Consider the following 27269-nt stretch of genomic DNA (forward strand, 5'->3'; position numbering starts at 1 on the left):
GCACGCTCCGGGGTACGGATGGCTCAGCAGTGCTAACGCACCAGCCCCCTGCATCGCCTCGCCCTCATCTCCTCTCTTCTAACAACAAGAGGAGGTTTAGTCAGGAAAACAAAAACCGAGTACCACTGGACCCATGTCCACTGGCCGAGGGAGCCTGTTTAACGTGCTGAGACACAGGAGGACACCAACGACAACACAGAGTTCTTCTTACTTTATTTCTTTGTTAAAATTAAATATTTCGTGGCTGCCAACAGAGCAAATCGCACCCGCGACCCTAATGCACAGTTCCCCAAACCAATCAAACAACAGCATATTGAAAATACTCCTCAGGCTTCGCCCCCCATGGAAGCCCGCGACATTTGTATTATTAAAGACAGAACTAGAAAAAAAATAAGCCCATAACAACGTTTGAAAATGTATTCGCTACATCGTTAGTCCCAACCTCCCATTTCTGCTGCTCTTCAAACTCCCAAGTAAACAACCAGCTCCCCGTACTACCCTGTCTTGTCACACAGATTACAAGACACTTCAATTTTAGGTATCATGCAAGTCAGTAAAAGAGCTTCTTTCCGAGACACTAACACTGAAGATTTGTTCCCCCCCTCCCCAGGTGTAAGACCCTTAAACTCTTCTAGAAGTGGCAGTCTTCTCCCTCAGACCCAGTGCAGCTGGCGAAAACAGATTAAAAAAAGCTACAGAGAGAGAAAAGGGGAAAAAAGAGAAAAAAAAAGAGGATTAGCAAAAAGAGAAAGGCATTCAAAAAGCAGGAGAGAGAGATGCAACACGGAAAGAGCTGACAGAGGAGAGATGGCACCTCCCTGTGGTACCTCTGATACTTCACGGAAATCACACAAGTAAAAACCTTTTTTTCATTAAAGTCTCTAAGAAGACTTTACAAAACTTTAAACATTCTAATCACACAGATGGTCAGGAAGAACAGCCAGTGGCCTGCAGTAAGGTTTAACCCCCCCCCCCCCCCCCCCCATTAAATGGTTCTTTTAGCAGGCAATCTAGAAATCATAGAATGGTTTGGGTTGGAAGGGACCTTAAAGATCACCCAGTTCCAACCCCCTGCCACAGGCAGGGACACCTTCCACTAGAGCAGGTTGCTCAAATCACTGACAGACTGATATGGATTGGTTTGGGGATCAGGCCAACAGTCAGCAATACAGGAAGAAGTAAATATTCAAATGATTTTAACTTGCTTTGAAAAACCAAACCAAACCCCAAACCATCAAAGACTTACGGGAAATAAAACTGTATCAATGGTGCAACAGAATACCTGAGAAAATACACTGCAATCAGGAGTTTTAACTGCCTGACTGCTGCGCATGACAGACCATTGCTGGTTCTGGGTTCCTGCACATGGTGTGCTGCTGCTGCTGTGCACAGCCAGCTGGACTCATGTGCTGTACGGACACTGTTCACGAGGCTTCCGCAGCCCTCAGACCACCCTTCTAGTGAAATGCTCAGCACTAAACCCAGCATTACCTATCCCAGCTGGGTCAGATGTGTGCCTGTCGTCTGAAAACCTTGGGTTTAAGGGATTTTGTTGAAGCTATTTGGCAACACGCGGCCTGATCTTTCAGCAGGGTTGGGACATGTGGGTTCACCCACTTACAGCGAACTCAGCCTGCACACAGTGCACAAGGAGCAAGTCTGAAGTGGAAATGAGGATTACATGCTGGTAATTCAGGTAGCATGAATTAGCAAAAGAAAAAATAAAAGCAAATTAAAACAGACAGATGATGTCATGAGAATGACACCAAGTATAAGGAGAAAAGAGTTTTTTATCCCTCAACTATGGGATAATTAAACTAAAGTGGTGTTATTTAATGTCACCAATAAATAAATTTAATCTGTGCTGTTATTTTGCCAGCAAAAATAACTCACAGAACTTATTTTGACATCCCTTATCTATCTGGGAGGAGAGGGACCAGGAGAAAGGGGAATCCATTAATTGTAGGGGAAAAAAAAAATAGTAAGATTTAAAGCTGCAGCATCCTAAGCCTCTTTAGGACTAATTTTACATTGTTTAATAAAAGCAATAACCACCAGTACATAGCAAAGCCAAAATCACAATGAGGATATAGGAGAGAGCAAGGGTAACACCATGGAAAGGTCACAGCTGAAATGCTGTCACGTTTTATTAGACCCTCCGATTTAACAAGTAAATGAAGGTCCATTCCAGCCCATTGTATTCAGGGGTAATTACTCAGTACAGAGCCATGGGTTACTGTAAAAGAAGGGCAAAGAAAACAAAAAACAAAAGAAGTAAATGTTAACCAGAATTCACTGTCTGAAGTCTTTATTCAAAAACAAAACTCATCCAGAAATACACAGTGAAGACACCTGCAGGCAAACCATAGTTGCACTTGGCCAGAGTGGACTCCTGGCCCCAGTGAGCAAAACACCCTACTTTTTAGTGCAAATCTTGCAGTAAAACAAGGCTTTTGCTGAATAGAAAATAAGAGAAGCAACCTGCCAGCACCTGTACACTTCTAAACAGATGCCAAATAAAAAAAAAGGTAGTAATTTTTGCATTAAAACCAGAAATGGTTGGAAACACTGAGAAGAAAGTCAAACGTCATCGTCTTTCTTCACCAACACTGGTATGTACAGCAAGGTGACCAGCTTTCCCTGAGATTGGATCCAGGATGTGCATCCAGGCCAGCACACTGAGAGGGAGACAAGGCAAGAGATCCTTCGTGACCCCTGCAGCATTCAGAGAACACTTAGTTGCAGACCGTGGATCCAAGTTTGAGATTCCCTCAAGGTTGGGGACTAGAGGTTGGGACTCAGGCCCCCGCTTGTGAGGATGTCAAAAAGTCCTTTAAAACTGAGTCACACAAGGCAGTGCAGGGGGTAATGAGGCGTTAATGAGGCAAATTAATAAGGGGAGAGGGCAGCCAGTCTCTGGAGACAGCATGTCCCAGCCCATGGCAGCATCAGTCCCCGGAGGTGCTGAACGCCCAGCACCAAGCAGCCACGCTCTGCTGCCATGCAGCTCTTGCACATGGAGGAGGAGAGGCAAAGAGCTGAGCAATGAAAAGAGGGGACACCAGCTCTGTGAGCCTGCTGCTGCCCAAAGGGAGCAGGTGTCAGCAGTGAGCATCTCTTGCCAGTTCCACGTAGGCTGTTGCTGAGTTCTTCACAAGAACAACCATAACCCACAACAGCCAAGGGTGTGGACTTTTGCTTAAAACAAAATGGTGAGCGCAGGAAGGGAGCAATGAGTAAAGGTGAGCAAACAGGCACAATGGCATAGCTGCGTGTTAACCAAATGTGGGGGCATTCGCTTCTGGTGTGAAGGGAAAGGATCTACAGGAAACCCGAACTGAAAACGAAAGAAAAAGGCAGATTAATGGTTTTATGGATTAATGACAAAAACAACCCCACCAACAAACAAAAACCACAAACAAAACAAGAATATAAATGTTTCCTAACACACAAACACACAAAAAAGAAATGTTGCTAAGTGTTAGTAAGGTTTAATTTGATTACAAAACATGCTTTATGCAGACACACACATGCACACACACTCAACAATGGGATGAACCAAATTTATCTTCTAAAACAATCCTTTCACAGTTTTGCATGCTACAGGACTCATCAACTGTGCCCTGTTTGTATCCTTGCAAAACAGTGGAGCCCTGCAATACTTTATGGATCAATATGGAGAGTATTTTTCTGAATGCTGGAAAAGTACCATATATACATATTTAATTTAGCGATGACAAACACCCATTGAAAAAGGCACTGTCTGCATTTGTATAGTAGGAACAAAGAACTTCATTTGATTTAAAGCCCAGCACACAATAGTGTACAGTTCTGAGGACTGCCAAAAGCAATCCAAACCCAACAAAAATCAGTAATGTTCACTCTAATTGCACTTTAGCTGTGCCTTCATACCCAGCACCAGAATGAACACTGTTATTCTTTGAGCTTATTTTTCCACATTCAGAGCCTGATAAGCAGAGGATTGTTCTTTTCATTGTTTTACAGTTACCGTTGGCAGCAGAGACATTCATTCAACCAGACTGCTCAAGACAACTGTAAGCTCCAGTTCGAGCCCGTGCAAGACCCTTCTGAAGCTCTTCTGTTAAGTGGAACATCCCATTGAAATTAAATTCAAATGCCTCTCACTGACAGCGTAATGTTTACTTGCTTTTCCATTTCCCTTGGTAGGGCAAAGAGGGAAGGAGTCCTGGAATTGGCTTTTCCCTATTAAAGGGCAGAGCGTAAGTTAGTTTGGACCATGTCCTGGAGAGAATGTAAATCCTGGTTTTGTCTGCAGGGAAGGGTGGACTTGAGGCTGAGTTTTCAGGGTGTTTTATAGTTAAGTGCTGCTGTTCCAACATGTTCCTTCTCTGAGAGACCTGCGCACCTCAGCTTGGGTGTGCTGTTACCCTTGCCTTGGTTAGTAGAAGCAAGACATTCCTGTGAGAGCTTTCTTTTTCCTCTCACCAGAGAATCAACAGCAAATTAAAAACAATTAAACACACCCAACCTAGTTGTAAGTAGACCACTGTCATTAGCAGTTGAACTAATAACCCTAATGAGGATGCTGTTCTCCTGCCAGGCAGGTGCATTTCTTACACATCTTAGTTTAAATGAACTTTCATTTTACAATGGATGCTGGCACTTTGTACTGCAGACACTTGCTTGTGGCCAGGCTTTTTAACCCTTTCAGGTGGCCTTATATCCTTATACAGCCCTCATCTACTACTAGCCTCACCCTAGCCATGGGCACTCTTGGCATAGATCTATGTCTGTCCAATACAATTGAATGTCCAGTCCATGAGTTACCAATCTGACTGTTAAAAAAGTCTCTCAGTTTATCTTCAGAGCTTTCATTATCTGCTAAATGCTCAGCCCATCATCTCTCATGGTTTTGGACAATCAACTATAATTGGTCAGCAAGTGAATATTGGTTTGGTTACTCGGCAGTAGCTTCTTTAATGCCCCTTCATACATACATACTCACACACACACTCACACACACACACAGTTTGGTGATTCTCTGGTGCTATAGGACAAAGAAAAGCTTTAGGTATGTCAGATTTTACCATTTGTTAGCATGTGGAGGGGAGGATAGAAACTAGTCTTGCACTGTAACCACAAGTTAATACTCTAGCTTGAAGGGGTGGGAGGGAAGGAAAAGGGAAAAACATTTTCATGGCTAGTTGGGTTCTGTCATCAGCACCACATCTCCATAGCAATTGTTGCCATAGCATCAACATGGCCTATGGGATTAAAAAATATCATTTATTTGTAAGGGAGATTGAATATATAAAACAGAGCCAACAAAGTGCTGGGATGGTTTAAAAGGAAGAGGATCTAATCCTTTTTTTTCCCTGTGTTTCATGCCCTAATACTTCATCTCTCTGCATTTTACTTTGCAGAATCTTTACAGACAAACTTCACTGCAACCTTTTTCCACAACGGCATTATGTAGAGAGAGACTGGTAGAGCACTTATAGTAAGCGTGCAAGCAGAGGAAGGCACAGATAACATTATAGGCTTCTGGACTTGCACAGGGTCTGCTTTTTTAGGAACTGCAACTGATCCCATTGTGAGGTCTATATTAGTTAATGACGCTTACCAGAACAATGTGCCTCATGCACCATGCAGCCAAACAGCAGCTAACTGTAAAACAGCATATGTGTAAGAGCTAATCATGATGATAATGATGTAACAAACAAACAAAAGAAACTAAGTCATGATTAGTGCAAATTATAGAGCTTGGGTAGCTTGGGTTTAGAAGAGTCACCTGTGAAAGAAAAAGGCCAGTGTACTGCCAGCTACTAGTAAACAAGATAAAATTAAGCTACAGCTTGTGAAATTTATGGATTGTTAGAGATATTTATGATCTAAATACTGAAGTGAATTATTAAGGACAAATGAAGAAGCTACAGAGTACAGAGAACAGCACTATTTCTGACAGCTATTTTCCTGGAGGAGAGAGAAGCCCCCTAATACCAAGCCTTACTCAAGCACTGACCTATCTCTTTCATGGCATTTTCTGGCTTTTCAGAATCCTAAACTGACACAGATGGTACCATGTGAATGTGCTTGGTGTCAAGGAGCTACTCCAGAATCAGAACTGCTTCTGGGAACAAGAGTGTGACTTGGGCGCAGTGACTGATTGCTTACACTACAGGGCATGTCATCTCCCTTTTCTGCATTCCTTACCCTGACTGACTTAAGTTGTGTATTCCTTACACAGTCCAAGCTCCCAGTATGAAAAGATAGTAAAATCCCCTGAAGGTAATTCAAAAGAGCAAATCAAAATCCACAGTGGAAAAAGGAACAGACAAGTGAGAAAAGGGCAGCACTAATTGCTCATCACAAAAGAATGTTGACATTGAAGCAGCTCCAGCTCAAAACTGGAAAGACTAAACCAGGATCTCATTCTGGTTATTGGGTTTTTCCTCTCCTGTCTTGTTTGATTCCAGGCTTAACGGCCAAGAGATATTTTCCCTGACAAACTTTCTGGGCATGTGCCATACTGTTCATATTAACAGCACTTCTCCATGTACTTAAGACCATGCTGTGCAGGCAAAACGTATTCTGGATTTGCCTCAGGGATGTGCAGAGAGGGGATTATGGCAGTGGTACAGAAACCAAACCCTTCTTTATCTGTGCACTGCTCTTTGCACACATGCTAAGGTGGCACAGCACTCCATTTTGGGAAACATACCACAGTGAGAAGGAACTGCTCATTGCTGTGTGAACTGGGAGAACTGTTTCACCTGTACTCCTGAGCAACTGAAGAGCATTAGGAGCCTGGCATGGGCACTGCAGACAGCACAGATCACAGGACCCTGACGAGGGGCTGGATACTGTCACACCAGTCCCTGGCATGGGGATCTCCTGCTAAAGCCATGCAACATCTCTCATTGTTTCTGTGGAGGGCAAAAAGCCGCTTTAGGGCTGGAGAAGAGTACGAGCACTAACAAGGAGTTATGACCTGCCCCCTCATTTTGGAGATTCCAGAATTCAAGACTATTAGTTGCCCTCATAATTTCCACAGTATAACCTTTCTCCCATCCTAAACAAATAAGACCCTGAGACAGGAAACACTCCTCTCTGAGGATAGCAGGAAATCCCTACTATCCACACCCTATCCTTGGCAGCCAATATTGTTCCACTTCATTACAAGCACTGTCAGACCAAGGGAGGAGCCTTGAAATCTTGGGGAATAAAAACAAGTTAATCCTCTCACATGCTGTCAGCAAGCAAAGGGGGAGGTCAGCACTGCTCCCTACTCTTCAGGATGACAGCTAAAAGTAAAATGCTTCCAGCTACTGCTCAGCCTCACCAGGGACTAAATCTGTCTGCAAACCTTCCTTTGATAAGGACTGGCTAGGTTGGGAAACAGAGACACCCAGAAAAATAGTAAAGGAGAATCATTCCCAAAAGCAAATACCACAGGTTACCAACTTACTTTTTCCTTTCCTTATCTCTTTTAAGAGTTTGAGATCCTCCAGCCTGCTGAGCCTGAGATTGGAGCAATTCAGCTGCTGTCTTCCTTTGTTTAAATGCATTTACTTCATCATCCAGAGACTTTTTCTTATCCTCTAGCTTCTTTTTTTCATCCTGATGTAACTTTTTCAGGCGATCAAACTTTTCGTGCAGCTGGAGGAAAAGGAGAGAGGTGAGCACAACCCAGCACTACCAGATATTCTCTTCACAGGAAAAGAGAAAGATGGAAGGATTCCGTGAGACCTGAACCTGCAAGGCTCCGCTGGTCTCTACATTGTTTCTAGCCCCCTGAGCTGACATTGCTTAGAAAAAGGGCAGGGAAAAATCTCCTTCCACAACAGCTTACAGACTAGGCAGTGTTCTAGTGATGCACCACTGCACAGACTAATGGAGGATTGGGAGAGTATAATGGTAAAAAAATATTTAATCCATTTCCAGGGGCCTTATTCCACTTCATAAAGGCTAGTAAATTAATGGATTTTTCACAATGCTCAGTGTATTTTTTTATATAAGAAGTTTGTATCTGGAGCTGTTTCTCTCCTTGAATTTTGCCACACTGCCACTCTCCATCAGAATCAAGACTATGCACTTTCATGGCGCAGTGAGTTGTACACTACAAGCACTGTGATCTAGTTTTGTCCTACAGGATGAACACCTTAATGTCCCATGATCCCAAGCTGAACTTTAGACTTCTTGGTAAGGAAGTCCTAAACCACACTCTGCAGAAAATACTTTGGCAGCAGCTAACTGCCTGGGAGTAAATCTATCACTCATAACCATGAAGAGACAAGTAGTGCAGTCTTCACCTCTTTTTCAGCCTCCTTCAGCTCCGCTTCTTTTTCCTTGACCCTCTGGACAAACATTTGCCTCATTGCCTCTTCCTTTTTCTGCAGTTCTCCCAGAAACTCGTTTCTTTTGGCTTCATAAGTTTCTTGTAAGCTAAAAAGAAAGGGAAGTCCAGTGACGTGACTTGGGACAAACACGGCTTCCTCTGAGACTCTGAAATCAGGCCCTTACCGTGAATACTGCTTGTCCACAGCACATCTGCTACTCACCCACCCACATGTGCCTGAGGCCACCTTTATCCAACTTTTTCTGAGGTCTGTAAGCTACTGCCCTTTTCTGTTTGTTGAATGCTGGGCAATTCAAAGAGGCCAACTGGCAACAAATGCTAGTTCAGGGGGACACTGCTGTATCCCTACAGCACAGACATTTCTATACCTGCAGTTTCAGAGTCAATCCTGAACACGCTCTCTGGGTTTTCACCTCTCATTCAGCCAGCACCTTTGCTGAAGTCTGAATTTATCTGACCTGGCAGGTATTCTTGCTGCACTGGTTCTTTACATGCTCTCTCAAGGTCACGCATACACACACATGCGGTGCATCCAACAATGCTTCTCTCAAGCTCTCCTGTCTCCTCAAGGATCCTACCTGAAGGGTTTGCTGTCTGGATCAGTGTCCTTAAAACCCATCTCTTCCAGCTTGCATCGTCGGTACAGCTCATAGTGGCGTGTGTGGGTTTGTTCACGAAGGTCTTCCATATTTACACGGATCAGCATCTCCCGCAGCTTCACAAAATCACAGTGAGCTTCATTCTCCACTGTAAGAAGACATAAGGATAAGATGGGGGCAGAAACAAAGGTCTTTTCCCACCTGTCTACTCCTCCAATAGGGTAACAGCCCTTCTGAGCAGAGAAAACTGTCACTACAGGCCTGACACAAGGATTTAAATGAAGGATAATTCCTAGAGACACATTAAAAGTCCAGCAGAGCCTTGTTCCTCTTACGAGTGCCCACTGCCTCCTGGCAGAAGTGTCACCATTCATGCCATGAAAATCCCAGGGCTCAACTCACCTTGCACAGTGCCCCAGGGGTACTGACGAGCTTTCATCATTTTGTTTCCTATTTTCAGCTCCTCCGTGCTCCCGATCACTGCAAATGGCAAGTGGGCCTGGAACACATTTAGTGATACCCACGTCAGTCCCTCTCAACTCTGGCTGCCTTGCCAGCACACAGAGATTAGCACAGCCACTGAGCACGACAGTCATTATGCACACGCTAATCTCAGGGAGTCTAGTCACTGACCACTAGCCCAAGACAAGGAGGGAGAAGGGAGGGTCTTTTTTGGAAACCTTGTTAGTGCTACCACTCTATATCCTCTACCTGGCTGATCCTCCCAGCCACGGGGTCTCAGGTGAGATGAGCCAGTGCAAGACTAGCATCAGAACAACAGCTCAAACAACATGCTGCGCGGCTCTGACTGCGGTGCTGTCCCAAGGGCTTGCCGTAGCTGAGGAGAACATCTGCACAAGCACAGAAGCAATAAAAGAGGTCTTGGAGCCTTCTTGATTTTATCCCCTCACCACTCCCTCAGCTCACACTGGAGCACAAGACACATCACTCTATTGGATCATGAGATCTGTTCTTCATCCCCAGAGTAACAGCTCTTTCCTCCCACTTGCTTCAGCTGTGGCAAGGAAGGACTGAACACAACCCTGCACGGGGTCAGCCTCCATCCATGTCCATGTATGCCCAAAGGTCTGCTGCAGGCTGAGCTGGGAAGGACTCTGCATTCCCTGGGGCTGTGCTAAGCCTTCCCCATACTAACTCCATAATCTCATGCTTCCTGCAGCTGAGTTGGGATCACCCTTAGCACCCCCCCCCTTCAAATCCCACAGTGCTCAAAACCAGTTCTGAGAAACCCAAAGAAATGCCAATGGATTTACAAATCCTCCTGATGTTGATGCTATGTGCAGCCACTGCTAGATGGCTGCAAAGCCAGGGGACAAAGGGGGCCAAATCCACACCTAAGACACTCACCCAGTGCAAGCTCAGCAGAACAGAAACACCCCCAACACCTCTCTAGGCTCAGAAGACCACACCTTACACTCATTCCCCATTCTCAGGCTGCCAAGCAAACCCCCAGACACTGCCATCATACTCTGCTGCATATATGTTGTGCAGTAAGTGAGATCTCTCCCCACCTCCGCTTGCTCCTGGGAAGTATACTGCATCCTGCCAAACAGCAAAGAAGTCAAGCGCAAGGCTTCAGCACTTAAAAATAAAGTTGCCAACTCCCTGCACCCACCTCTTCTGCTGAGTTTTGTGCAGTGACATTTGTTGGCTACGATCTTTTAAAGCAAGCTGATCTCTGGGCAATTAAAAGGGCCCCAGGATATGGGTATCCCCAACTATATGAAAGATCAGTGACCCTGGACAGCTCTCAAGAGCAGGTAATGAAGTTTTAATTCCACAGGTTATCTGAAAACTTGGTCAAGTTTATAACAGCTGGTATAAGCAAGAGATTTCAGAGATTATGTTTCCTGGTTTTGGAGTGTGGCTCATACAGTCAAACCTTAAATACTGCAAAACTGCCTGCAAGCACTCCCAAAGATGGGCTCTTCAGCTCTCATTCCTCGGCCTCCCAGCTCTCGCATAGGACACGTAGAGTAAGTGGGGCTGGTGGTCAGTCTGATGGGGCCATGCAAAGGCTCCGTGCAATGCAGCCTTCTGGGTCACTTCCCATGCTGAGCTACCTCTGAGATCAAGCTGACACCAGCACCTGGAAGGACACATGCCAGCACAGAGCTGAGCCTGCTTTGCAGGAGAGGGCAAGCAGCAGGAAAAGGAAAGTGGTCTTCCAGGTTGAAGGAAGCTGATTTTCAGCAGAAGGCTGTCTCATCGCAAAGGGCAGGGCGATACAAAACACTGGAGGGGAAGGTAACAAAGCTGTCTGAACTGAACAGCCTCCATACCACAACATGGGGAAACTCCCCTAGCCAGCTCTGAAAGGAGTAATTTGTCACCTTATTTCTACAGCTGTAGTTCCTCCTGCCTTCAAGACAGACCACACACTAGCAGCAGCACCATCCACAAACACTTCTGCACATGTGGTCAAGAAGGATTATCAGTGGTCCCTGTGGCAAGGAACAGCCACAGGCAAAAGAAGACCCCTGGAAGCAGGGCTTTTCAGGAAACATCAGCCTAGGAGAACAAAGACTGTCCTTGCCCTGCACAGCCTCACTATCTGTCTGATTTCCTACATGTCCCTCAATAGATACACATTAAGACAAGGAAGGGGTTAAAAGACTGGGGGTGGGGGGTGTCTGACTAGAAAAGCCCATTGGAGAAGCAATAGCCTACCAGAAGGCTCTGATAGCCTAGGCTGACACTACAAGGATTGGATGCCTGTGCAATCCTCTGGTTTTAAGACACAAAACAAGAAGGAAAGTGGATTTCAGAAGCACCCCAATATGGGCCACCAACCCCTACAGCAACAGCGCTGTTCTGGGAGAAGAGGAAGCACTAGGTCACTTACATTCATTGTCCCATTTATCTCCGCCACTGACTCATCATCTGTTGGGAACTGGTAGATCTGAACCCCGTTACTAACCAGTTCACTTGTGATTTTAATTTTAAATTTGGTCAGCTCACTCTTGGAAATGGCATCAGATTTGGCAATGATGGGAATGATGTTCACCTAGGAAAGAACAGAGCGGTAAGAAGCCCTCAGCTTTGCTCCAGGTTGCTTTTCCAAGTCTGCAATACAACTTACAAAAACTTAAAAGTGCTCCATAAACACACAGGCTTTATCTGCCAAACCAGTCATGTCCACTGGTCTAAGGGCTATTCGAGGAGGGGAGATGTGCTCTGAAAAAGCAGCACATGGTGAACCTGCTCAGTAAGAGTTAAACAAGCCTACCTTGCTGTCAAGCTTCTTCATTGTTACCAAGTCCAGGGATTTCAGCGAGTGGCCTGTTGGAGCAATGAAGTACAAGCAAGCATGTATCCGGGTGTCATGGTAGTTGTGCAAGACCCTTCTTATCTTCAGCTCTTCTTGCAAGTAGGCTTCAAACTGAGCATCAATGAATTCAACGATGGGCTTATAGCTTTGATGAAAGGAAAAAAGAAAAGACTTACACATCTCACAGTCGAAGAGGTAAAGAGACAGTGCTCCACTGCTTGCTTTCAAGAATCAAGCTATTTGTTAGATTTCGCTTCCCAAGACCAATTGTCTCAACCTCCCTTCCTCCTCACCAGTAAGGAATTTTAAAGCTGCACAAGGAGATTTGGTCCTATAGCAGATGCCAGCAGCCGGTTTGACAAAACATAGTACTGGAAATTCAGCAGAGGACAGGAGACACACCACGGACTCTCACGCTTTGAAATGTAAGGGTGCAAGGCCATCAGAAATACAGAGCCTGTCACATTCACAATGTAAAGGCCATCAGTGCATCTCAGAACTAAAGATACAGTGTAACAGACCCACAACAAAGCAAATCCCATCCGAACACCCTTTGACCACCACGCTCTAGCCACGCTGGGTCATGAGCTGCCAGAGATACTTCCCCAAGGTATCTCAGTGCACATTTATCGTGCTTCCTCTGGCAACATGTAAGAGCTCTCCCAGAAGTGGCTGTTAAGCCAAGTGGTTTGCTTGGCAGCTTGTGGTCAGCACAGCACAAGGAAACAAGCACAGATGCCCTGGAACTCTCCACTCTTCCCACCAGATGAATTTGGGCAGAAGGCTGTCAGCAGGGCAGATATTGATCTGACAGCATGAGAAAAGATGCTTTAATAGTTGGAACACTGCTGGCACACCACAGCCTCTGCCCGCTCTTCTACCTGTCCCATCCCAAAGAGATGACAAGGACAATCCATGAGAAGGAAAGAGAAAAACCTACTGCGCAGTCTGACCCAACTAGGGCATGGGGAGAGACCCTCCATGAGAAAATCAGGTCCCGATACAGCCTCTCTCTCCTTTCACTCACCTGTCCTCTTTATTGATCTGATCACCAAAGCCCACTGTGCTCACAATAGTCAGTTTGAGGTTGACATTGCTCTCCTGCAGGTCGTAGGTACTGGATTTCAGCTGGACCCCAGGCTGTGAGTGAGATGCTGGGTCACCTTCAAACTTGGTATTGAAAAGTGTGTCCATGAGGGTGGACTTGCCAAGGCCAGTTTCCCCTATTTGAGAAAAAGAGCATTGAAATGTTCTGTTGAATATTAACATGGCCCAGCCTTTCAGCTTCCAAACATTAACAGGGGTAAAACTGTAGCAGTTGAAAGCAGATCTCATGCTCCAAAAGAATCGTCTGGCAAACAGAAAGCTGTGTACAATGGGAGGTCTGTATTCCAGGCAAATTACATTTCACAGTCTAATGGCCATTAATGTCGTTAGAAAATACAGATGAAAAGGGAGAGGTGAAAAGGCAAAGCATCATTCAGATCCTGCATAAACCCACAATCACACTATAGAAGATGCTGTTTTCATTAAAAAGTAGGGCTTATTGCCATTTCCAAATAAAGATGCTCCATATCAATGTCTCTAACAAGCAACCACTGAAATAGCCTCCTCCTGTGCAGAAGCAATGAGAACTGGTTCTAGTCCTCCAGCAAGTTGTGCAGTTTTTCCTGTACTCACATCAGATTGAGTGGAGGATCAGCCTTCTAGACTGGGAGGGGACATTTTCTGTACTATCTGGTTTCCATACTTTAGGAGCTACATGCTATACGACACTCCAAAATCTGCTTCCAAAAGCTCTGCAGCACTAAGCTGTTATTTGGATTCCACCTATCAACAGAGAACTATTTTCTTGTCTGTAAGGAAAAGATAAATCCCAGTCTTAAATTTGTTTTAGATACATCCCAGGAAGAACAAAACACAACCCTCCATGCACTCATTCCACAGGGCAGCCTCCCTTACCACGCTCCGACATCAGGGCCAGCTTTCTATGCTCCAAGGATCTGACTTTGCGAGCAGCCTGGCCTGCTGCCCTGGGAGGGGTGCTGTGTTTGGGGAAAACGGGGATTTCTGAGCAGCCCAGCTGGCTTTTGCTGGAACTTCAGGATAAGCAAGTAAAGGCTGCTGCTCCAGGCCGCTACAGGACCACAGGGAGCCTGTGTCTGGCTGAAGCAGCCTTCCCCTCCCTCCCCAAGCCCTCAGCTCCCAACCAAGACAACTTCATCATTTTCCTACTTTGCTCAGAAGAAAAGAGCTTCTTATTTTTGTAGGTTTAGAGCTCTGCAGCAGATCCAAACTTGCATGAAATGCCCAATTCAACAAGGGGAAACTCCTCCCCATCCTCCCCTGTCCAAATCTCAAAGCCTCACCCTGCAAGCAGGCAAATTCCTCTCTCTTGGCCCCAGAAGAGACTTTTCTCAGTTAAGGCTGAAGTACAGGACAGACAGGGCAGGGAAAACATCCTCTGCTTTGGGAACTGAGCAGTCTCTGATTGCCATGATCATATATCAGGTATCTTTCTAGAGGCAGCAAGATCCACTAACATTTGAAAGTCAATGTACACCTTGAGCTATGCTCCACCACCAAATAATGCCAGTTACAGCCAGAATAGGCACAAGTCCAGTTGCTCTTTGCACCAATCTTGTTTGCAAAAAAGAAGACAGTCAGCACCAGGAGCTGGAATCGCTGCAATCCCTTGTGCTATGTCAATGCATCAGCCAATTTTACACCACCACAAACAGAGAGCACCAACACAAGGGACCCAGCAAAGCACAAGGTTATCTCTGTCCCTGGAAGACTGAGCTGGACCACCCAGAAGACTCGTGGCTGATCATGTCAAACCCTTCACTGACTTGGAATCTCATGCTCTGGGCTTTTCGGGTACCAAGTGCCCCAAACAGGGAGCAGGTCACAAAGCACTGCCCCAGTCTGAACTGAGATGTTGAGGGTTAACAGCAGACAGCCTGCATGACCTGCCAGGCCCTTCTCAAGGATGCCAGGAAAAAGTAGTGTAAAAAAAAGGCCAAAATCTAAACAGGCTGAGAGGGCTGCAGCATTTCCAGAACCCCTGCCAAGGGATGGGTGGGACAGAGCAGGGAGCTGGCTGCTTGCCTGGGAATGCCAGGAACCCCAGTGGGGCATCTCAGGACAGGGGAGCTTCAGTCCTGAGGCGCAGGAGCTTCACCCTCCCACTGGCCTGAAAAAACTCCTCTTGTGTTGCTGCCCCAAGTTCACCTCACAGCCTGGTGGGCCCCGCAGCAGGCTCAGATCCAGCAGCCTGTGCCCAGGGCTGCAGCACAGGGGAGCAGCACTGGTGATCAGGGCAGGGAGCTGCTCTCAGCAGAGGGTACACACGGTTGTGTGTAAGTCACACTGGCTTCCAGGCAGACAAAACACCCTGTAAAACACCTCGTTTCTGCCTTCCTCCTTTTCGGTGAAAGGGGTTCATATGAGGCCAAGCCTATTGTTTAAATGCATCCTGACCCTGCTAACGGTTGCCTATGTTAAATCAATCTAATGTGTTGTTTCTAGCATGAGTGACTTTAACTGTCTGGAGGGGCAGGAGAAGTGCATAAGAGACACAGGCAAATTTTTAAGACAGAACATGCTTTTATACTCCATCTCATGCCAGCTACACAGGGCCAGCAACAGCAACTCGGACTTCACACACTTGGGGTTTTCCTTGTGGATAGGGAAGGTATTTTGCCATAGGTGGGAGCTGCCTACCAGAACCCCTACTACTTCATGCTTGAAACACAAAACACCCAGCCACTAACATGGCATCTCAAACGTGGAGGCTGCACACCAGAAATGACATTGAGCCAGCAGATACACCCACTCCCCACACTGTGTGACCCCACTGACACAGCATGGGATGATTAAAGCCTGCCAGGGAAGAGGAAGACTGGAGAAGAATTAACTGCCTCAGCTACAAGACAGATGACGTTAACACTGACAGAGCAACATGAGGTGGTAAAAGACTGAAGATGTCAATAAAGTGCTTCACTGTGTTAAGTATGACCAGAGATAGGGAGCAGTGCTATCTGAAGGGCAGAACGACAGAAGGGAGGGTTTCTGAATGTCCTTGGAGTTTCTGCCTCACACAGAGGCAACTTTCTGCTGGCTGGAAGATGTAAATGGTGCCAACTGCTTCTTGCACGGACAGAAGTCCAGATGGAACAGATGGTCTGATGAAAAGGACAAGTAGTCTGTGCGTGTTCCAGCTGACAGTGCCAGAATCTTCTCCAAAAAGCAGAAACGATGAATGGGGATTAAGGAAGGCAGAATCACCGTGGAAAAGGCAGTGGTGTATGCAAACCGACTGAGAGGCATCCCTGGCAGGGAGATTATTTCCTGGTGTCAGGCTTATAGCACACATGTGATTAGATCTCAAAACTGTACTTGGGGATTATGCAACTCAGCAGTGGTCTGCTCTCCTGCAGCAAGGCAGACAAAGTGCTGTGGCGATGACAGGGCAGGGAGAGTGACCTTTAGTGAGAGGTCTGCACCAGGACGCTCTGACAGCTACTGAAAAGCTGTCAGAGCCTTTCATCATGGGATGGATTTTTGCTCTTAAGGCTCATAATTTTCAGAGGCATGATAAAAAAAGTGGCAAGAGACACCACACCAGCGAGGCTCTGGACACACACCAACCCCACACCAGTGCCCAGGAGGCACCATCCACTGTTAACACCCAAGAACCTGGAAGGCTAGAGACACTGGGCTGGGCTCCCCGCACCTCCTCTGAGTCTCCCGAGACAGGCTCCCTGCTCCAGTGCACATGCACATGGTGTCTTCAGCGCTCTACAGAAGCAGTTCATCAAATCTCTCATTGAGTGAGCAGCTGGGACAAGGGCCACTCTCTCCCATTCAGTTACTGAAAGTGTCTCTGACACTGGCCAGTAGCTAAGGTGGAGGAACAGAAGCAGCTGTGCAAACAGCAAATGCTTCTTCCTGTGGGAAGTTCCCAGCTTCCCAAACCAAAACAGCTACCTTTGAGCTGATTGCACTTTCATGGCTTCTTGCTTCCACAGAAATTTCAGCACCCTAAGCACCCTGCAGCAGCAAGCTGAATTATAACCACAAAAGTTGTGCTGCCTTTTTTGTGCCTGCTGATTTAATTTGCTTTCCTCCAGGACATGTTAAGTGCGAAAACAAACAACTGGTCACTGTCCCCTACTCTACATCACTCAGGATTTAAGAAGCCCCAGTCATATCATCCTCAGTCAGCTCTGCATGAGGACAGAGGAGCCCTTGGAGTACTTCCCTGTTCAAAGGCATGAGGCAGCTTTCACGAGAGTGACCTTTCACATGAGAGCAACACCCATCCTCCATGAGATTAACAACTGTAGCTCCAGATATCAAATAATTCAATCTTAAAGGAAATGTATATGCACGGACAGCCCTTTCATGTGAAGAAATGGGAGCTAATCCAACGTAGCAGGTTGATTGAGACAAGCCCTGAGGCACCTTGGCCTGATAAGGCCATCTCTCACTGAGAGGAAAAACTGATTCTTTTCATCCAACAGGCATGCAAAGACACTCTGTGATTCACCCATCAGAAGGCAAAGGCTGTGCTGCAGGGGCAAGAGAAGCAACATGGGCTCACAAAAGATGCTGAAGCACCTCAGAGGACTACCGGGCTCCCAGACACCACTGTCCACTGCAGGGGACCAGCAGCGAGAGCTAAGGAGTCCAATGGCTTCTTGGTTGGAGAAACCCTGTTCTCTTCTCAGCTGGCTGCATTAGTGACCAAAACACCAACCACTGGGCAACTTCCAGGCTGAACAGCTCACCACCCCACGGAAAGCTGCCTGCTAGAGAGCAGGCAGCAGCTCCTCTGCATGAGGGAACCTGTGCTCATCCCTCCCTTCCCCAGCCAGTGAGAGCTCTCACACACCAAGGGGAGAAGGCTCACTCATTTGGAGTGAGGGACCTCAAGCAGTTGTGGTACAGCTCATGGGAAAAGAAAGAGCCGCCTCAAAATAGCCATTTCTCATTGCACTGAATAGACTGGTTAGAAATCCCCCTGCAAATGCCCCGAGAGAGGAAGGAGAAAATCCTGCTTATAATGGTATTACCAGTATAATGCAACTACAATCTACCCTGGCCAAAACTGAAAGAGCTTACATTAAAAAACATGTCAATCTTTTCTTCCTCTTTCTCTCCCCCATCTCACTGAGAAATACAGGCAGCACAGAAGGTCTCAGCTATTAAATGCTTCTCCAGCCTTTGCACTGAACATTTTATCATGGAAGCTTTTGGAAGAAAATGGTTGTGCTGAGGAATAAAATATCAAAGAAAACATCCATAACCCCTCACTTCTTATGAAAGGTTTGCTCATTTATTCTATCTTTGGCTCTAGTCTCAAAGGGGAAACAGCTTTTAGCATTAGAAGAGCTAAAAATTGCTCCCCTCTGGACGTGCTGCTAGGAGGCATTTCTGAAGCTTTCTTTGGCTCTTCCACCAGGAGCTGGAGAAATCAGTGGCTCAGATGCAGTGCAAAACTGTCACTGTGTTTTTTCCCCCAACAGACGCCACACACAGCTGAAAAATAGGGGGCAATAAAGTGCCTTTCTACCATGCTTAGTGGCCTTATTATGGGATCAATTCATCTACTTGTTCTGTAGGCTCCAATCCTCATTTGCTCCCTGTTCTTCCCATTTTCACTCCAAACTCCTGCTGCACAAGTGAGACCCAACAGAATAAATGACAGATGGATTCTGGGAGTTCTTATTTCTTTACGTTGTTTAAGAGTTTAACTTTGTTACAACAAGTTAACAGAGGCACCAGACAACTCTTACAAGGCATTTTGAAGCCTGACCTCCTCAAATCAAGATTTGTGTATCTTCTCCCAATTAATCTTATTAATTTTTTCTATAGTTTCTTTATTTCAAGGTTGACCATGTCTGTGTTATTACTATTCATAAAAGACTGACATTAATAACTGATGTACATTGATCTTGGTGAGTCCTTGTTATTCACATCAAAAAGCAATCAATGCATTCCATTTCCATTCTGCAAAGAGGAAAGCAGAGGCATTCAGTTCCTCTCCACACATCAAAGTGAATATATATCACAGGAGGCATCCACTGCTACACCTATAACTTGCAGAAAAAAAATCCCAGCACAACAGCACAATAAATGCAAAAGGAAATACTTCAAGACTTCAGTCTTTAGGATGAGAGTTTAACTAGGTCATATCACATTCATGTACTGTGGAAAGCACCCAGCAACTCAGCCTGACAGTGACCTCCACTTGTCAGCAAAGTTTATCATCTCACAGGAATGCCATTGTCAGGGAAAGTTTTCTTCTCAGCTCCATTTAACAGGGCTCAGCTCCCCCCTCCTCACTCTACTCCTCTTGTCTCAGACTTAACCCTGTCCTGGACAAACACCAGGTCCATACCATGAGCTGGATTTGTCTCAGAGGGTACAGACAACCTTTGTGTGGGTGCAGAACTGCTCACCAGCTGAGTCCCCAGGAGGTGTCCACAGCTGCAGCTCTCCCCTCTGTCATGCCAAGCACAACTGGGAGCATCTGCAGACAGGGCATACCCTGAGCAGCCATAGCCACACAATATCCTCCTGCACCCAGATGCAAGGCACCATCACCTGTAAACCAAACTAAGTGTCCTGTCACACAATTAAATCCCTATTATAAATTTTCTTATCTACCCAACCAAACTGCTGAATCAAAGCCACAAAAGATTTTACTTCTGTCCCCTAGGAGGGCCTCTGAGGAGGGACCATTTGGGAACCTAACCCTGGGGAAGACCTGCGAGACAGGCAGACACTGCAGGGACAGACACCAAGTCCTACTACAGCGCCAGGCCACAGCTGAGACCCAGACCACATGGCAGCCTGGATAACCATCTGACCAGCTAAGGCTTGGCCAGAAACTATTTTAATTCAAGTATGCACAGAAGGAGGAGGGAAAAAAAAATAGCTTTTAGTGACTGAAGAGGAGCATGACTGGTATTTTGTTAAAATAATTACAATAATAACCCCATACCCAACCAAACAAAACCTCTGAACAAAAGTCTCTGGCATGAGTACCTATTTTCTTTTAAAAACATGAAATTCCAACATACTAGGAAAATAAAGATCATAATCAAAGCGTGGGATTTCGGGTATTTTATTTCTATGGCTCCCTGCTTGGTAGAAAGCCATACTGCATAACCCCAGCAGGGATTTCCCAGGGCACCAGTAAATCTTGTTACTGAAAACAGTACAGTTGGGGAAATTTAAATCCAAGCTACCTTGTTAACTGTCACCTACAAGCTACATCGAGCTGCAGAGAAGCCCTTTTCAGCAAGAGAACTTTCCAAAATGGAAATACTCACCCACACACAGGATGTTGAAACAAAACCCATGATTAACTGACTTATTAACCAGCTGGTCAGGCAAACTGTCAAATCCTACGTGTCCGGAAAGCGGGACAGTACGACAGCCTTCACCCTGAAACACAATGAAACAGTTGTGTCATGTTCAAGCAAAACACACTTATCTGTATAAACCCTTAAGACCTCCCAAGTAGAATCAACTGCACAGTCCAAGCAGAGATTTGCACGTACACTGTAAATTGTGTCACTGTGCTTCCCTCTTCTCCAAAACTAATCCAGGCAGCACAAATAGCATGTTTCATCTGGGGCACATTAGAAGATAGCCCTGTCAGAAAAACATTAAACTGTGCAAAACCAAACACAGCTGCTGAAATAGGAGCAGCAAAACATTTGTGTCTTGAGAAATTACATAGACACACAAGTTTCACACTGAAAACAAAAAGAACCCCCTGTGCAAAGGAACGTATTAATGATACCTCCGCCTATAAACATATTGCAATTCACTTAATGCGAACTGTAACTCATATATAATTCACGTGCACAGCTGCAATTACAGAATCTAGCTAGAAACAGTGAGGAAAACTGTACCTACATCTAGGAATTGAACAACCCAAACAGTCTGTCTCTGCAAAGCTCAAGTGCTGTAGCACTGGAACAGCAGAGAATACAGTCTTCAAGCTATCAAATGCAGTGATATCTCCTATATTGTTGCAAAGATTAAAATCTCAGACTGCAAACAGGGGCCTGTCCAAATCTATAAAATGGCCATTAGCACCAGAAAATCGGGGATTGCTGAAGGAAGCTGCACAGGCAGGAGGCCAGGCCACGTAAAGCAGCAGGTCTCCAGCTCTGAGTGCTGGTATCCAAGTTTTAGAGCACATCTTTCAAAGCAAGGAACCAAACAGGAAAAAAATATGCAGCCCCATCAGAAGGGAGCTCGCATAGGAGCTTGGGAACAGCTGTACCCAAACTGCCTGCTTGGGGGCACAGTCTGCTCCTGCACAGCCACCCAAAGGACTTCATGAGAAGCTGCTCCCACAACCTGCTCCTTCCTGTGCCCAACACCACTAACCCCATCCTCCAGCCAGGAGTCCCCTTTCTACCCTAGGGAGCAGAAGAGCCAAGCTACAGCTCCAGCTGTGCTCCACATCCAGCACAGATGGTTGCTTCTGGAGGGGCAAGAAGAAACTTCCACCTGGCCATTGCACAAAGTCCTATCTATGTATGCCAAGGCACTCCGTGTTCCGAACACGCACAGAAGTAGTAACAAACCATACACAGAAGCTTAACCTCAGAAATAGCATCATGTAACATAGAGAGTCAGTGCTAGCCCTGCATATTTGTGTGTACTGGGAAGTTCCCCTCCTGCAACTACCCAATAACATATTTTGCTTTCTGGAGCAAATGTATTTTAGTGTCAAACACAGAAAATTCCCCACTGGCCTTTCAGGAACATCACTGGTTTCCAAGAAACACTACAGCCAAAAGGCAATAGTTTATAGGGTGTAATTTAAACTTACTCTTTCAGAATCATGTTTTCACATATCTTGAAAGCCTGTTTATGGGGACAGACATACTGGTTTTCCTTCTTCTGCTAAAGGCACTGGTATTTTAAGTCAGGAAAACATCCCCAAGGACTGCATTTCCTACAGTAGCCTGCCAGAGTATGATTACTTGCCTCATTACTGCTTTCCTGATGAGGGCTTTTTCCCCCCCAAAGAGGCTCCAAATACACTCCAACCATTAACCATACTTACCACTCTGTGATGTGTAAATATGTTTTCCCTTAGCCATATTTTGTGTATCAGTCTGACTCTTCCTGCCAAGATGTTCACCAAATATGGTGCTTTATTAATTCCTGAGCACCATGCCTCCAAACGACATGTTCATCAGGAAGGTGCTCGAGTTCCCCAGCAGGTTCTGGTTTTGCCTTGTGAGGATGCAGCTCCAAGGCCCAATAGTTCACAAGTAAACAGCTAAAGCAGAAAAAAGGGAGACTGGCAGGCATGCAGATCTTGTGATAATACAACCTCTCTCAAACTGCTTTCATCAAAACAAAAACTCAGCACTGGAGTATCTCATGGCAGTGTTTGATCTGCAGCAACAGCACCATGGCCCAGGTGAAGAACAGATGGGTGGGCAGAGCCCACAGAGGCATGAGAGAGAACCTCAGGCAGAATGGGAAGGAGAAATATCAAGCGTATTTTTAATACTCAGCCATAAAACTGCACCATTGGAAGACTGAACGCTACTCTCCCCAGGAAGCGTGGGCAGGAGTGTAGGCTCTCATTAAGAACAAATCTTTTCCTCATCCCTAAATATAAGTGTGATCCAGATGGAACAAAATAAATGGTAGAAGTTAAAGCCACTCTCAGCTGAGAGGAGGCATTTACCGTCACACAGAATTCAGCCTGCAAGTAATTTCCTGTAGCCTCTTTTTCTAGTCACCTGTGGTTTTATAATGCAGTTAAACCACAGCTCACATCTGCTACAGACCAGGAAACAAGTACTGCAAAATCTTATTTCCAGCCACAGCAGCTGAGCCTTCATGTTACATACGCAGCTAGGAGGTAATATTCTGCTCCTCTGGCTAAAAACCCAAAGCTGCTTGGCCAAGGCATCAAGAGATCAGATGTAGTGTGAAAAAATTAGAAATAATGTTTTAAAATCAGACTAGTTTTGACACACATCAGAAAGATGTCAGCAATTACCAAACCTGCAGAGAGAAAAACATTTTCTACCTGATCCACCAAGAAACAGTGCAAGTCACCAGTCTTCATGCACCAAGTGGTGTCAGTATCCAGAACACTGCTATATATAAACAGCATCACCATAAACAACATATGAACCCAGCAATTAGTCATCCTGACTGTACATAAAATGTGGATTTGGATCACCTTGTTCAAAACTGAAGGAGAATATGTCAAGTTTATAAGCTTTTTGCTGATAAAGTGCTCAAGAGGGATCTTCATTACTTATGTTCAACAACAGTCTTTCAGGTCAAATGTAAAACATATAAAGAGGTACCAACAAGGTGAGCAGGGCTGAACTACTGTATGTGTGAAGGCTTTTCCCAGAAGCATCAGTAAGCACTGGATGGCCAAGAGTCTTTCCAAACTCTTTATTTTAAAGTTAGCATCTCCTTGGAACTAAGACAAAGACAGGATCTCTGGGAAGCCAATGTGAACACTGGCACCACACCAAGATACCAGATGCCTCTTTATTTCTCCCATATACACAGTGACACCCCCCCACCCCCCCGGGATAGAATGGGCTGTTGTTGCTTGAGAGGAAGCAAAGCGTGTTTGCCACAAACAAGATTAGAAGAACAAAAAGAGCAGCATGCTCTCTTGCTGCATTACCAGGCAGGGTTTTTGCAGAGTGAAAATAAGGAACAGGCTCTTGAAGAGGTTACTTTATTTTTAATCTGTCGTTGGAGGATTTACACATCTTTTGTTAGGGCTTCTCCACACCACAGAAACCATTGCTGCCACTCTTAATTCTTAGAGAGAACTAATCAAATATATGGGAAATACAAAGATGTTATAATAAATTACTCCAAGCCTGAAAGCACTACACATTAAATATTAGTTTACATAAAATGGGCCAGATTTAGACTCCAGGAGTTTGGATCATTCCAGGGTCCTTGGGATGAAAAAAAAACCCCATGATTAGAGGAAAATCCTGCTGAATGTGTGTCTCTGCCTTGATCTGCTTTACACAAGCAGGTATAGCAATGTCACTTCCTGATGTCCTCAGAGCACTAAGAGGCTGTTACCACAGAGCTTGCTTCCCAAGATATGCAATGGTGCTGCTCATTGCAAATCTCAACACTCCACATTCAGAACAGTTTCTGGTGGTCTGGACTAATGGAACAATGAGAAAGGACACCATGTCAAAGAAAGAGCCTCCACCGGGTGATATTCGGGCAGAGCACAAACTGCAGTACAATACTTCTGCATATAACTGGAAAGACTGTTTCTGCTTAGGAGACTGACAACTGACATTTCCTACTTCTGACACAATTTCCCACCTCTACCCAGGTAAGATTCACTTCAAACGCTGAGGCCTTAGAAACTCCCTGCAGAGGATTTCTAAACAGCTGCAACAAACATAACAGCACCATCCTGCAATGAAAACAAATCAAGCAATGCTTATGGAACTCCATCACCACTGACCATGCTGCCAGCTGCCGCTCCCTCCCCTCTGCCACCCCAAAAGCTGAGGCACAGGGTTAACACCTATGCCTGAGACAACTCTTGCACAAGAAGTTAAATGTCAAATCCCAAAGCAAGGCACAACCTGAATTCAGGCTTCCACATTATCCTTAAGCCAGAACACCACCAGATCCCTTCTCACGCTCTCAGTGTTATGGCATCCACTTCCCCAGACTACATTTGGCTCTCATTAAACAGCAAATTACAGCAACACTTGTACCAATTACTTCTCACTTGTACAAGTGTGTAATTCTCTTATGCAATGACACAATTATCCAGCAGACAAAATAAATATCCTCCACAAGATAAATGCAAAGAAGGAATGTAAAGTGTAGAGAAAGACTTAGTATTTGTTTTCCTCGCTTGGCTGATAACGAATTGTCAGGGTACATATAAAAGAACAGAAAAGTGGGAGAGAAATATTTTTGCATCAGCCACCATGGAAAGCAAGAAGCATCTCACCAAAGCTCCTGACACTGACCACCCTTTTCAGGCACATTGATTGCATCATTCAGACATTCAACATTCACAAACGGCCAAGTGCTTCCAAAATCTCGAATTCTGACAGCTCTTAAGATTCTATTTCTTTATGCCCCTGCGAACACCACACTGTCTGCATACACTCCCAGAAGAAGTCTCCTCCAGCAATTAAAATATCATATATTTCTGACCTGTACTACAGAGATACAGAGTTAGACAGTGGCCTGCGAGCCGGTCCTCTGCACCCATGGGGAGTGCTTGAATCCTGCACCCTCCATGCCGGCAGAGGACAGGAGAGGGGCCTCAGCCTGGCGGTGATAGGATCGCCCCAGGAGGGGGCTTCACCAACCTGACCTGCAGGTTAGATCAGGGGTTTTCCGGGACAGGGGCAGGGTGGTGACCACAACATCCCCCCATACCCAGCCTCACCTCTCACATTTAACCTCACTGACAGCTCTTACAGCTGCTCTGTGCTCTGTGAACCATGGCCACAACCAGATGCCCAAGACCTGGGCTGACAGGTTGTCTGTCTGCACAAAGACATTTCCAATTTGCAGCACACTAATTTCATGTCCAGCTCATAGCCAGCTTTCCCTTTTGCCTCTGAAGAGGCTGTGCTGTATCATAATTCATTCCAGGCCATGAGCAGACATCTGAAACTCCTGTACATTATCTTAGGGAAGCCTAACGCTCAATTTCTTTAAAAGACAGGGGAGCAACTGAGTCACTTTACATACCTTGGCAGTCACATACAAGGCAACGGGTATGGCCAGGAGGAAATAACATCACAAACTGGCAAGGAATGGCTACATCTACCCATTCAACAAGACTGGGTCCATGCTAAAATGTACTGCTTTGAAGACGGAACAGCAAGCATTCACCTCAAGTATTATTTGTGTACTAACACAGGCACACCAAAGTTGGAAGCCCATCAAAACACAACAAAAAGCTTCCAAATGCAAAAAAAAACCCCTCCTTAGCATTACTCTAACAAAAGCAGAGGTGGCCTAACTCCCTCTGCTCCTCTTCTGGATAATTCTCTGCAGCACACAGCAAGCTTTGTGCCACGCTGGAAGGCTGGTGAGCATCAGCAGTGGAAGGAATGGCTGTGGGCAGCAAAGATGACACCGCAGGGGGACCCCTGGGGACACGGCGCAGCTAGGATGCGGTGCCAACGTACTGTGAGAGGTCCAACAGCTCCTCCAGAGCATACGGTGCTGGATGGATGGATGTCCTTCCCTGCAGCACTCACTAGCAGGCACAGATGACAGTTTCTTTGGGAGGAGAACAGCATCCCTAGAGAAACAGGGATGCCAAGGGGCACAGTGCCCACTACCACCCTCTGGCCTGGCAAGTGGCCTCCAGCCCTGGGTACGCGTGCAGGGCGAGGCCGCCCCGGCACGGCAGTCCGACCCACCCCGGAATGCAGGTCCCTCAGTGCCCGCGGCGGGGCCCAGGGACGCAGATACCGGCAGGGCAGGACCCCCGGGCTAACCCTGGTGCAGGCAGCCCAAGGTCGCCGGGCTGGGCGGCTGCCCCACACCCAGCGGTGGGGACCCCATGCGTCTCCCCTCGGTAACCGCGGCTCCCCTCGGCGCGGCTGCCAAACCACGACCCTCCCGGGAGGCCGCCGCCGCCGCCGCCCGCGCCGAGCCCCAGACCCGCGGGAAGCGCCGGGCCGGTGTCCCCGCGCCCAGCCCGGCGCCCCTTGACTAGCCCCAGCGCGGTCCTACCCTCCCCGCTCCGGCCAGGGGCTCCCGCCTGTCAGCCCATCCGTTCCCGGCCCGCTGGAGGCCGGCGGCAGCAGCGCCCGTGGCCCGCTCTCACCTGCCGCGCCACCTCTGCCGCCGCCATCGCTACGAGCCCGCCACAGGGCCCGCCCCAGCCGAGCGGGCGGGCAGGCAGCTCCGGGCGCGCCCACCGCGATGCCACGCAGGGGAGGGGGGGGAGGAAAGCCGATCCGGCCCCGCCCAGCCGCGCGCCCCTCGCCCCCCG

At 46.5% G+C, this 27269-nt stretch overlaps 1 protein-coding gene across 9 annotated transcripts; it reads right to left on the bottom strand.

Moving 5' to 3' along the window:
- Window positions 1–597: 597 nt before the first annotated feature.
- SEPTIN6 (septin 6) lies at window positions 598–27269 on the bottom strand. 9 transcript variants are annotated; one of them, XM_061446016.1, is made up of 11 exons: window positions 27102–27267; window positions 20578–20692; window positions 13260–13455; window positions 12191–12377; window positions 11807–11968; window positions 9343–9439; window positions 8920–9088; window positions 8295–8427; window positions 7451–7641; window positions 5606–5649; window positions 2014–2236 (listed from the first exon to the last, which is right to left on the bottom strand). In XM_061446016.1, the coding sequence occupies exons 1-10, from the start codon at window positions 27126–27128 to the stop codon at window positions 5646–5648; spliced, it is 1281 nt and encodes a 426-aa protein (XP_061302000.1). In that variant the 5' UTR covers window positions 27129–27267; the 3' UTR covers window positions 2014–2236; window positions 5606–5645. The 9 variants fall into 9 exon arrangements, with proteins under 9 accessions (XP_061301998.1, XP_061302000.1, XP_061301996.1 ...); XM_061446008.1 differs by lacking the exons at window positions 2014–2236; window positions 5606–5649 and adding exons at window positions 2276–3337; window positions 4169–4224 and having other exon boundaries at window positions 27102–27269; XM_061446015.1 differs by lacking the exon at window positions 2014–2236 and adding an exon at window positions 2276–3337.

The sequence above is a fragment of the Pezoporus flaviventris genome, unplaced genomic scaffold, assembly GCF_033815535.1.
Source record: "Pezoporus flaviventris isolate CSIRO_AGI_PZ_B2104156 unplaced genomic scaffold, CSIRO_AGI_Pfla_v1 ptg000005l, whole genome shotgun sequence".
NCBI classification, from domain to species: Eukaryota; Metazoa; Chordata; class Aves; order Psittaciformes; family Psittacidae; genus Pezoporus; species Pezoporus flaviventris.

Coding starts and splice junctions, on each gene's coding strand:
- SEPTIN6 (XM_061446008.1), bottom strand. CDS start 27,128: ATGGCGGCGGCAGAGGTGGCGCGGCAG. Junction 9,440..11,806: donor AGATAAATGGGACAATGAAT/GTAAGTGACCTA, acceptor AATGTGTTCCAG/GCCCACTTGCCATTTGCAGT. Junction 9,089..9,342: donor CCCCTGGGGCACTGTGCAAG/GTGAGTTGAGCC, acceptor GTCTTCTTACAG/TGGAGAATGAAGCTCACTGT.